This window comes from Lytechinus variegatus, chromosome 8, assembly GCF_018143015.1.
Source record: "Lytechinus variegatus isolate NC3 chromosome 8, Lvar_3.0, whole genome shotgun sequence".
Lineage (NCBI taxonomy): Eukaryota > Metazoa > Echinodermata > Echinoidea > Temnopleuroida > Toxopneustidae > Lytechinus > Lytechinus variegatus.
Window position 1 is genome coordinate 3,614,001 of NC_054747.1, and position 13,394 is coordinate 3,627,394.

General features: G+C 37.5%; 1 protein-coding gene across 1 annotated transcript; it reads left to right on the forward strand.

Moving 5' to 3' along the window:
* The first annotated feature begins 1,604 nt into the window (after window positions 1-1,604).
* LOC121419836 lies at window positions 1,605-9,569 on the forward strand. The gene is made up of 3 exons (XM_041614298.1): window positions 1,605-1,802; window positions 6,745-7,275; window positions 7,979-9,569. The coding sequence occupies exons 2-3, from the start codon at window positions 6,774-6,776 to the stop codon at window positions 8,917-8,919; spliced, it is 1,443 nt and encodes a 480-aa protein (XP_041470232.1). The 5' UTR covers window positions 1,605-1,802; window positions 6,745-6,773; the 3' UTR covers window positions 8,920-9,569.
* Window positions 9,570-13,394: the final 3,825 nt, after the last annotated feature.

The window sequence follows — 13,394 nt, forward strand, 5'->3', positions numbered from 1 at the left end:
CCCACGCCCCCTGTATTTATAAAAATCGCTCCCAGGGTCTTGTATAAAACTGCATTTGGTTGGAATCAATTTAAAATAAAAAAATGTTGAAATCCACATAAATGTTCATGAATTATAATGAATGTATGATTAAAGGGGCAACATGCTATCAAAGGCTTTTGCATATTCCTAAAGCCAGTCTAAAGGCGACCGCACACCTTACGATTGGTCTGCGACCCGATTTCAGAATAAAATGTAGTAGAATTTGATGCTAACATTGTGACTTGGAATATATTACTGTATATTGTACTAAATCATCGTACGAATGCCTATGTTCAAATCTGTGACTATGCTATCATCCTTAGAGTAAAAGCGAATTTCATATCTAGTCGTAATGACGTCATGGCAGTCGTACGATTGGCTAGGATTTGAAACTAAATTGGCCTTTACTTGCAATCTTTCAATGTTTATACATGTATCAGTATTCGTTCAATTAATTTAAACCTCTAATTAAATGATATGTTCCATTCACATTTTCAGAAAATGAGCAAAATGCAATTTGTTCCAAAATCTGATCGCGAACAGTACTAAGGTGTGGGGTGCCCTTAAATATTAAAGGACATGTCCACCCCAACAAAAACTTGATTTGAATAAAAAGAGAAAAATTCAACAAGCATAACGCTGAAAATTTCATCATCGGATGTAAAATAAGAAAGCTATGACATTTCAAAGTTTCGCTTCATATCACAAAAACAGTTATATGAACGAGCCAGCTACATCCAAATGAGAGAGTCGATGATGTCATTCACTCACTATTTCTTTTGTTTTTTATTCAAATCAACATTTTTCTGAGGTGGACTTGACCTTTAAACAACGATTGTTACTTGTCATGACGCTGTACAAAATGCTCTTTATTCGTTCTCGTCAAAGTCACCCCCCCCCCCATCCCGAGGTGGATGCAGGGTTGCATAAGTCAATCTGAATTGCTTCCCAAAAAATATTTGACAATCCGAAAAAGGGGGAATTGGGTTTTCCGGCTTCCAAAAAAGAAAGCTCTCTCGACGAAGGATTTCACCTCTATAAGGGGATAAAAGTGGTTATTTCTCCCTAAAATAAATGCACACTAATAATTCCCCACAAAATTAGTTTGACCAAACACAGTTATTCACCTAAAAAAATGGTTCAGCTATCCATTCTCATTATTTCACAAGAGGACACCCCTTTATCGGGGAGTGATAAAAGTACTTAAACTAAAAAGGGAGGGCAAATACCCCATACATCCCCTTTTTTGGTCCAGGGCATAGACCATGTAGACCAATAAAGTTTGAACGATTCCCCTCTTTAGTTTATATGTTTGCTAAACTTCGTATTTATCATTTTATACATCACTTACGTATTTGCCCTTCTCAAATATAAACAGGGAGTGTGTTCTGATTCAAAAAAATCTAATGCTTAACCCGTACTTAGCATGCATTGATACTGAGCGTTATCAGCATGAGTGATTATTATACGCGTATCAATGTGAACATGGAAATGATGTCACAACCAAGGATGGCGGGAAATCGACAAACAAAAATGCATACCGCTGTAAGGTTGGGTTCTGTAAATGCGTGCCTCACGTAGGTGTTGTCATTAATATCAAAACGAGAATTGTAGAGGTTATACTCTCCTGATTTTCGTCTGATGATCAGCCAAGGTCATTTTACCAGTGGTAAAGGATTCAGAAGGGAGTCATCTTTAGCTGAGGTTTTAACATGTTTAAGACCAACGAGCACCCACCGAGTGCACTTCATTCCGTAAAAAGTTGGACGGCTAACTTTGAGGTAAGTCTTTTGTCTTGTTCAAGCCAACACGTAAGGACCACGAGTTTCTTACGGATGTGAGTTCGGGTGGGGTAATACCTACGATAAATGGATTTATAATCTTTCCAATGAATAGATCATAGTAATGTTGTGATTTTTGAATTGACAATATTTTGGTCCAACCAATATGACGGGGATCGATGAGTGCAAAAACCTTTAATAAGAATTATTTATTTTCAGTGATATTATGAATATAATTTACTGCGTGTGGATTTATTGACTGTGCGATATTAGGATCTGTGTTGTTTTCGCGACACATTTCGGCAACAAGCTAGAACCAGTGTTTTACGCCTAAAACAGATTCCAAATATTAGCACATCAAGATATACCGATAGAATATATTGCAATATAATATTAATAATACATTTCGCCTTACCATTTTCTTAAAATACTCCTTAACTTTCAAATCATTCTATTTATGAACATTTTGTGCCTATATTAGCAAAGTTTCATACTCCTTATGAAGGAATCATTTGAATTAATTCTTTTTTATTTTTATTCGTTTTCTTTTCTAATCGTGAACGTTTATTCAAGCGAACTTGCATTTACGGTATAGTCTCAATATTGGTAATGCTGTATTCACATCCATACGTGTATTAATGTTTACTAAGCTCCAAAAGGCATTGGGGAGAATGTTTGTTTAAGTCATAATGTTAGCTCAGTTCTATTTTTAGATAGTCATGATATCAAATATGAAAATGATTTCCAGTAGATTAAACTAGGATAATCCGATAATGCAATATTAAATTCACCTTGTTAAATAATTAATGCAGACATTACTCTTAGACATTTTTTTTCATAATAATGCAAAAATTTCTTTTAAACATTTTATAAAAATGTCTAAAAGAAATCTTTTGCATTACTTTGTTTAACAAAGGAATTCTTTTGTGATGTTATTCTTATAAGGGCATTATACTCCAAAATAATAATGGTAGGACATATTTTTATTTAGGGTTTCTTGAAGTTAACTTTAGGCGAAATTAGCAACCAACTCATTCTTTATCTCCCTTTCTTTCTTTCGTCTTTTTTTGGGGGGCTGCCTTCCTTTTCTCTTTTTTATTGTTTCTTTATCCATTTCCATCTTTCTTTCATTTCGTTCGTTTATTCTTTTCTTTTTTGTTGTTTCTTTATCCATTTCCATCTTTCTTTCATTTCTTTCGTTTATTTTTTTTTCTAATATGTTTTTCTTGTTGGCTTGCATTATTTCTTTCCTACATTCACCTTTCATTTTGTCTTTCGTTCTTTCATTCTTTCTATCTTTCTGTCTTTTTCCTTCCCTCCTTTCTTTCTTTCTTTATTTCTTTCTTCCTTCCTTTCTTTATTTCTTTCTTTCCTTTCTTTCACTCTTAATCCTATCTTGATTTCTCGTGTGCGATAGATTAATGGTTAAACACAATTATAGTGTTAATCATTATGTCGATAAAATCAGTTTGTGGTGAAAACACTATAGCCCATTCTTTGCTCTTTGATGTAATGATTAAGCGTCGTCTGAGCTAATTAATTAATAGCGTATTTTTAGCATCACGTCCCAGACGCTTCCTGCACCACTGAAAATCTATTGGAAATTCCCTTCCAATAACAACTGACAGATTGGGTGATTTCAAGTACGGTGTTGAAATCTGGTTTTGGTGTTGTCCCAACACCAACACCAGCTACAACACCGTACTTGAAATCACGCTGGTGTTGGGATTGACCTCGGAAAATATGACGTACTTCCGGCAGTTTGTGTTGAGCTTTGGTGTTGAATATCGTCTGCTGAACCGAGCATTGCAGCTGGTGTTGACGATCTACGTGCAATTTCCCTATTCACCAACATCAGGGATTGGGAAATCATGATTTCAAGCGACACCGACAGGTGTTGATTTTAACACCAAATTTTAAAGTTCTCTCTCTAGTCGTGCTGCCACACCAAAGGAAGGGAGGGGTATGGGACGAATGCAGTCTGGATTCCCCATGAATTTGACAAAACTTCTCGCTCGTTCGCTAAGCTCTCTTGCATACCTATTATTGACCATGGATGGCTTCAAGGACATCTTTGAGTTTCAAGTTTCAACATTTATTGATCAAAATCCATACATATTGGATCATTCTCAATTTGATGAAAATCGTCCTGGGGACCGTTTCATCAACATTTTTGTCTGACAAGTTTTCAGATCTGACATCTTTCCTTGATTCTGATTGGCTGAGAGGAACTGTTACTATAGTAACTGTCGGATAAAATGGGCCTTGTCGGATAAAACGTCCGACAAGTCCTTTCATGAAACGCTCCCCTGGATTAACAACAGCGGAGGGGGATGGCACAGAGGCACCGCCACAAGAAGGTCACGACCGTCTTGCCGACCGCCCGTTTGATTTTTAAACATGTCCAAGTAATTAAGGGGAAAGTAATAGAAATAACAATAGTCAGTTCTTAGAAACGCATAACAAAATATTCTCCAGGGGCCACAGAACCAGTGGATAAGTGGGCTTGTGGGCTTCAGCCACCTACCCCCCCCCCCCATCTGATTGTGATTTTGCATGGTCAGCCCCCCCCCCCCCCACACACACCCTTTCAAAACCGTTCCACGGCCCCGGTCTCTAGATGCACGAGGAAGCTTTGTTTTAAAAGGGGGAAAGGGAGAACAGAGAAGAAAGAAGCAAGGGCGGAAATCTCTACCCAAAGGTAGGGGGACATATGGGGCTCGAAAATTTGACAAGCAAAAAATAAAAAAAGTTATCACTCAAAGTGCAAGATCTTTTCGACCAAAATAAATTTGACATGCAAAAAGGGGGGTTATCACCTCAAAGGTCATCTCGTCCAAAATGCATGTTTTATTGCGATTTTGAATGATGTATTTCTTTCCATCATACAAGACGTAAAAATAGAAGGGGAGCATTTGAGTAGGGGGACGCGTCCCCCCCCCCCCCCTGGTCCCCCCTGGGATTTCCGCCCATGGAAAGAAGGAGAATGAGCCAAGGAATGGTTGGGGCTTGTAATTACTCTGTAAATAATGACGACATTTTAGATTGTCTGACCCCATTATCGAATTTTCCTGGCGCCAGATGGCGTATAGGGGAAAACGTTGAATGCCCCCCACCCACTCGCTCCCCCACACGCACTCACACACGTTGGAGATCATGATTTTGCCTCACGATCTTCTCTCAATATCGATACTGCATATGATTCAACCTATTGACATCCACCTGTTTATAGTGTGTCTTTATATGGACCTATAATAGGTCCATGGTCTTTGTAAGAAAAGACTAACAATAAAGAGGGAATCGGAAACAAAGTATTTGCAGATCCTCAAAGGGTCCAAGGGTCTTATCAGATGATCAGTGATTCGTCATCTCAAAACCACAAGATTACGATGTTGATATATTGTCTGAACCTCATCTGATATTCCTTGTCTAAATACCATCAACAATTAGAAAGGTTGCAGACGTCAATAAACGATCCCATGGATTCTTCTGATGCTACACTGTAAAAACTGCGGTGTTAAAACTGACACCAATCGGTGTTAATAGAGGACCACACCCTGAGGTGTTAAAATAGCACCCTAGAGATTGAACATAACACCAAAGAGTGTAAATGTAACAACCATAGGTGTTGTAATAACACCTATAGGTATAAAACTTACACCACCAATTTAACACCGGTGTAAAATAACTGGTGTGGCCCTCTATGTACACCGGTTAACACCACAGTTTTTGCTATGTGTATGGGTTTGGTCACGCGACAAGTCGACTTGACGACCCGCGGGCTCAATGAGCACTTTTAGAAACGGACGTCGACATAGTACGTCTCTTGACGTCATCAACTGGACGAGGTTCAGAATATTTTCTTACCCGTCCTTATTAGTCGATTTGGCTAGTACAGGAGATAGGAGAGAGCGAGGACCCGGGCTATAGGCCTAATAGGGAAAGAAGGGCGAAACAACCCGCTCCCATTATCAGTTGTACACAAATTTTCAGATTTTCCCCTTTACATATTTCACATTATCTCCTCCTGACCTTGAAATATGTGGTGTGAATTAAATTTTCCCATGACATATATTGTGCTCAGAAGGAAGCAAGATGCAATTTGAAAGATAATTAGGAAAATCTGAAAATTTGTGTACAAATAAACAAATGGAGAGTTGTCCACAAAATCAGCCATTTTGAAGCACGTTTGCCAATTTGAGGATCCCCATTGAATGTACAACATGACTTTTTAAACGTCCATAAGTTGCTTATTTCATAACCGAATTTGATAAAAACTTTTTTTTAATTGTTCTTCTCAGTTTACTCTTTCCAATAAGATTACTTCTCTTCTTGGGTTTTGGTTTTCTTTAAGGTTTATAAATTCAAGAAAAAATATGAATATGATATCTACTGAGTCAGCCTGTCTTTCTGTCCTTGTGTGGTCTATCTGTTTTATGTCGTGTTGTGTAACCCCTTGTCCCCCTCCACTATCTCTTCTCAATTGTTATCTTTTGGTTTGCCCTATTTCATGATTTCCTCTCTACCTCCTCACTTTTGACTCCATGCAGTCTGCTATTTCCCCCCTCCTTCTGTCTCATTGCTTATCTTCTTTTTCTTCTCTTTTTTAATCACTTAAACATATTATATATACATGTTTTTTATGTTTTATGTGTCTGTTGTAGATATGTTAGCTCTATGTAGTAGATTTATCTAGTTGTTTTTAAGCCATATACTAAGTAATTAGTTGTGATCTTCTGAGGGACCTAATTTACAAGCTCTGCTTCTCCTGGTCACCTCATCTTTCTTCTCTTTCCCGGTTGTAATATATCGAAATGTACTGTTGTATGATTATGTATATTGTACAATGATATGAAGGAAGATAAAAAAATAAATAAATAAATATACTTCAGTGACTGACAAAGTAAAAAAAAAAATGCTGATTTGTTTGCTTCGTTTTCAGATGTTGCTGTTGGCTATAATCCCCGTGGAATGATGACGCTATTGGACGGTCAACGTGGGTTCCGACGCGAATCTTCTTTAGAAAGCAATGACCCCGCGGAACTGGAAGCACTTACAAGCACTGATATGACGTCGAGCATTAGTCAACATGAAACGATCTCCAAAGACGACTACGATGGCGATGTCGAAGATGACACGGACACCGAGTCGTATATCCAACCGACGATTGCAAATCGAATCTCTCTCGCGCGAACGTACGCGCTTTGTATCACATTGGGATTCCTGGGAGCGCATTACTACTATCTGGGCATGCGCACACAAGGTCTCCTCTACACTGCTACTCTGGGCTTCTTCGGGATTGGTTGGTTGATAGACTGGTTCCGGTTACCATCTATTGTTGAGTCCGTTCGAAGGATACGACGCGAGGAGGCTGAGAATGGATACGCACTCTATGCCGTGCCGTATGGTGCATTGGAAGAAAGATCTCTGGTGAATGCATACCTTTATGCTATCCCACCTTGGGGACTCTTTGGTAAGATTGACCACCCCCCCCCAAAAAAATGCAACAACTTTTTTCCTCCATAGTTACGTGTAGGACCCCTATTTCCATTTTTATTAAACATATACGCTATTATTATTATAGACGTGCATCAGCTGCGATCATTCATTTTTCCTTTAACGTTATGTTTCTCTTTATTTTATAGATGCATTAAGGCTTTATCGCCATCATCGTTATCATCATTATCATCATAATCACCATCACTATCACCATTGAGACGATCATGATCACCATCATCTTCATCATCATCACCATCATCATCACCATCATGACCATGCACCATCATCATCTTCATAATCATCATTGACGATGAATTTTCTAATGTTCTTGAATCCGTCATGAGTCTTATACCTTTCCTTTCACCTCATTTTTTAATATCCGATCCGATCCGAACTTTTTCATTTCCATCTCTTTAGCCTTGGTAAATATTTGTCGTTTTGTTGTTTTGATTGCATCAAGAGTAACATAGCTTTATTAATTCAAGGAGAATCCCATAATTTGCTTGTTTCTAAATCACTTATGGGAAATATGTAAGTTGTCAACATAGCCTCGTAACGTCCATATTGTTTCCAATATAGAAAATTAAATATGTTAATAAAAATTTGAATAATCCTCTTGATTTAATGTGACAAAATTCTCAATTTCTTCTTTCTTTTATCCCCCACCCTCCCACTAGGAATGCACCACATGTACCTCGGAACTTTTCGGAAAAACGACGCATTTAGCCTGATATACACAGCTACACTCGGCTTCATTGGGTTCGGCTGGCTCTTCGACCTTTTCCGTATCCCGATACTTGTCCGAAGAGCGAACGAAGACATCCGAGACCTCCGTTCGGGAAAACCCGTTTCCTCGAGTCCTGCGTGCACACTCCACCTTGACACTGCTTATTCTTTAGTCTTTCCTCTGGGCTTTTTTGGACTTCACCACTTCTACATGAGACGTTATTTCTATGGATTTGTTTATCTTTTCACCTTTGGAATGGCTGGTGTCGGAGTCTTGGTTGATATTTTACGATTGCCGGTTATCTTTAAGCGAACAAAAACAGAACTGAAAGACTTTAGATTTTCTCTATATCACTTGGACGATACATATTTCCTGTGGTTTACTCCTTTAGGCCCGTTTGGGCTTCATCACTTCTATTTACGCAACTGGAAGATGGGCGTGGCCTATTTATTCACATGTGGATTCCTTGGCGTTGGTTGGCTAATTGACGCGTTCCGGATGCGCTCATTGGTTGAAGAAAGCAATAGTCAATTAGACACAGATCTACTCTGGGATCATCATTTTGTTAAAGAAACAAAGAGTAAAGGAAATATGAACATCTTTATTGATAGTAAACTATTCAATTATCCAATCACCGATGAGGATTCAAACATTCAGGTTTACGCCTTCCCTTTGCGGCCAAGCGGGAAGCCATCCTGGTTGCTAGGATGGGCGTGGTCACCTACATCATCAGACCCACCGTTGGCCAATCAGAGTGTGTTTACCACATCGGAAGAGGAACCGAGCCAAACTGAAACAAGAAACAAAACCCCATTGGTCGGGGAAACTTTAGAAGGAGCCGTGGGTTGGACAATAGATACACACGAAAATTATGAAGTTACCATTACGTAATAGTGAGGTGTCTAGTGAAAATACTATGTCAGTAATCGTCTGTAATACTAGTAGAACGTTCAAAGTTTTACCACTGAAATGTAGGGTATTAGCCTCCAACCACAAATGTTCATCACATCCGAATAATTTCTGACATGCAACATGGAGAATAACGGTAGACGACATATTTATGACCTTTGTGAAGTAGGTATTTCCGAGTATAAACAAGAGTGGATCGAAATAGGCATTTTTTTTCGGAATGGGGTAAGAGATGCATGAATTTTCTATTTTAGCTCGGTCCATAAATGTCATATTTTTATTTTACGCTATCGAAGAAAATTCAAAAACTTGATTTTTTTTCGACTTATGTAAAATGTGAGTGTGGTACATGTCTTATTATTTATTTGTATGGCACTTTTAGGGATAAAATGACTGTTCATACGTCCTTGTTAATTGCGGAAAGTATCCATAATATGCACTGTTAAAAAAATGATTTTACAGAAAAAAGAAGATTTTGCAGATAGCAATAACAGAATCATTCTGTAAATTCATAAAACATGAATTTTTCCTGCAATTTGACAGAACAGGTCTGTGTAAAAAGGGGAAAAGGGTGTTTTATTTAAGGAAATTTGTAAGCTTACATACACCAAATACCGATTTCCTGTAATTCTACGCAATCTGGTAAGATTGCAAGTGTTCTCGAGACTCTGCTGCAGGAACTTCTTTTATTTTAAAGATAGATTTTCTAACAGTGTGGGCTCCCAAGGTTTATCTCCATGCAGGATTTTCTTTGACAGACATGGCACATTATAAATATTTACTATCATTAATCATTATCGTTATTGAGATGGTTACACTTCGTAATTCCGAAGGTTCGTAATTCAGAAACACGTAAATTGCCTATACCTCGATGTTCGTTAATCCGAAAACGTAAAAGGGTTCGTTTATCCGAAAATTTGTGGCGTTGTTCCGAAGGTTCGATAATCCGAAAACAAAATAAGGTTCGTTGTTCCGAAGGTTCGTTAGTCCAAAAACGAAATAAGGTTCGTTAATCATTTCTTTTTCAGACTAACGAACCTTTGGAATTACGATCCTCATTTCGTTTCGGACTAACGAACCTTCGGAATTACAAACCTTCGGAATATCCGAATTTCGGAATAACGAAGCTTCGGAATTACGAATGTATGCGATTAAGATAACATTAAACTATCTCCCTTGATATTTCAAGACAAACCTGAAATAGAATGACATATATGTTTTCTAAAACTTCTGGAAATGTGAAGAAAAAATTGTTTGCTTGACACAATTTGGTCATGATAAAAATAATAATCCTTTTAAATGATATAAATAAGGAACATCATCGTTTATTACACATAATTTTACTTTTGAGCTTTATTGGATTTGAGACTATACAGGACATTGAATAAGATCATTTTATACACTCCGCTGATACATGTACATGCATTACTTATATTGTAACACAATATTTTAAGCATTACTAACCTGATGATTATGATTAAAATCTAGTTTGCAACTTTCTACGACTTTTTGGTTCTTGCAATTTTGCTCTTCCTCTGGTCAGAGTAATGTAATCGAACCGCAAAGAACAGATTCTAGAATATAGAAAATGTATTATCAAAATACCTTTCATGGCAAAGAACAGCCAAGAAGTCTTTGTCGAAAACAGCAGTGTCGTCGTCGACTCTGGAAAATTCAAGGTTTAACTGTAGATTAATTTTGTCTATTATCGTCAAAAGCGCTCTAAAATTTTGTCATTCGTTGGGATCGATATGCCCCAATGGTTCGGTTGCTAAATTCTTTCTGTCCGAGGCTAATTTAAAGCGTACACTGTAAAAACTACGGAGTTAAAACTGACACCAATTAGTCTTAATAGAGGACCATACCCTGAGGTGTTAAAATTACACCCTAGAGATTAAACATAACACCAAAGAGTGTAAATGTAACAACAAAATGTGTTGTAATAACACCTATAGATGTAAAACTAACACCACTGTTAGTTCTGTTTATGTATATATTTTCTTGTTTTGAACAAAATGTTGGCAATTGCCGGTGACGTTCTGTAATAAATAATTCAATTCACCACCAATTTAACACCGGTGTAAACTAACTGGTGTGGTCCTCTATGTTCAATTCAATTCATTTATTTATTCAACCATCAAAAGGATAAAAACAGTACAATATACAGTATCAACAAAGTATCAGAAAAACAAACAAACAAATAGATGGTTCGGAGACCCCAGAGAAGCAATGCTTATGAAAGGGGTCACCACGCGAAACATTAATACATTACAATTGACAATTGTTTTTTTTTTATTTTCGGATCTGAAACTTTATATTTGAGCACGTTTTAAATAAAAAATAAGAATAAAAAATGCTGCGTATTGAAACACGCGTGAGCATGTTTAGATAGGGCATGCTAAATACATTTTTTTTAATTACGAAAATCAGTAATGTGAGCGAGGAGCGCGAGCTGAAAATATTTGATAATTTGACCTGAAAAAGGGTGACTTTAAGCACTATTTCAAGCACTGTGTAGGAAAATTCTTAGGGGCCGGGGATCCTACATAACGTCTGTCCTATTCATTAAATTTATATCATTCATCATACCTACCTGATTTTCAGGGCTGCTGCCTATGGAAAATAACACACGCAGAGCCTCCAAGTATAAAGCACCCCCGCTTCCCAGGACCATGGAGGGGTTGAAAAAAATATTTTTAAAAAATTAACCCAGAATGTTGCATAAATTATAAAGAGCGCCGAAAACTTGAAAATTTAATATTATATTCAGTAGTAATTTAATGTCAGGTATAAAGGTTAGACATGTATAGTGCTTTCCGATGCTTTTCAAACAGATTTTGCCTTAAATATGACTCATTTTGTAACGTTGTCAAAATATTGGGGGAGCAAATCGATATGTGTTATGCGCACTCGTGGTTATGCATGTTATATCTATACACGCATCCAGCCCCGGTCATGGAATTTGAAGGCATTCCACATGTTGAATATCCCAATATAAAGATTTTTGGATTTCCTTCTTTTTTGTGAATATCGCAATTTACAGTGCTAGAAATGATAGGTTTCAGTTTGAAAATTTCATCCCCGGTCACCACATTTGCTGGCACGTGCCCCCCGCCCTGAAAAAAAATTGGCCGAGCAAAAAAAGAAACAAGTGGAATGCCTCTGGCCGTCTCACCTGCATCACGCGTTTCAATATAGCAGCAGTGCTGACTTTGAATACTACTCTAACTCGCACAAGATGTTCAGTGATACATGGTTACTCTTATGTCCACTTTTTATGAACTAGACCAATAAACTTACAGAGATATGATGGTTATTCAACAAAAAACCCCAACATGGCCAAAGTTCATTGACCTTACATGACCTTTGACCTTGATCATGTGACCTGAAACTCGAACAGGATGTTTAGTGATACTTGATTACTCTTATGTACAAGTTTCATGAATCAGATCCATAAACTTTCAAAGTTATGATGGTAATTCAACAGATACACCCCATTCGGCCAAAGTTCATTGACCTTTGACCTTGGTCATGTGACCTGAAACGCGCACAGGATGTTCAGTGATACTTGATTACTCTAATGTCCAAGTTTAATGAACTAGACCAATAAACTTTCAAAGTTATGATGGTAATTCAACAGATACCCCCGATTCGGCAAAAGTTCATTGACCTGAAATGACCTTTGACCTTAATCATGAGACCTGAAACTTGCACAAAATTTTCAGTGATGCTTGATTACTATTGTGTCCAAGTTTCATGAATCAGATCCATAAACTTTTAAAGTTATGATGGGAATTCAACAGATATCCCCAATTCGGCCAAAGTTCATTGACCCTAAATGACCTTTGACCTTGGTCATGTGACGTGAAACTCATGTAGGATGTTTAGTGATACTTGATTAACCTAATGTCCAAGTTTCATGAACTAGGTCTATACATTTTCTAAGTTATGATGACATTTCAAAAACTTAACCTCAGGTTAAGATTTCGATGTTGATTCCTCCAACATGGTCTAAGTTCATTGACCCTAAATGACCTTTGACCTTGGTCATGTGACATGAAACTCTAATAGGATGCTCAGTAATACTTGATTAACCTTATGGCCAAGTTTTATTAACTAGGTCCATATACTTTCTAAGTTATGACGTCATTTCAAAAACTTAACCTCAGGTTAAGATTTGATGTTGACGCCGCCGCCGCCGTCGGAGACAAAAAAAGGATAAAGAAGAAAAGGAAAAGACGGAGAAAGATAGAGGGAAAAAAGAAAAGGAAATAAGAGGAGGAAGATGAGTAAATAAAACGATGTGAGGAGAAGACGTGAAAAAAATCTGTCATGATACTATATAAAATTTTCGCTTGCGCTTCGCGCCCCAATTGCCAATACGATAAAATGTATATCTTGCTCAAAAGGCTGCAGAACACTTTCTGCATTTTTTGTTCAAATGAGGGGGCCAAAAC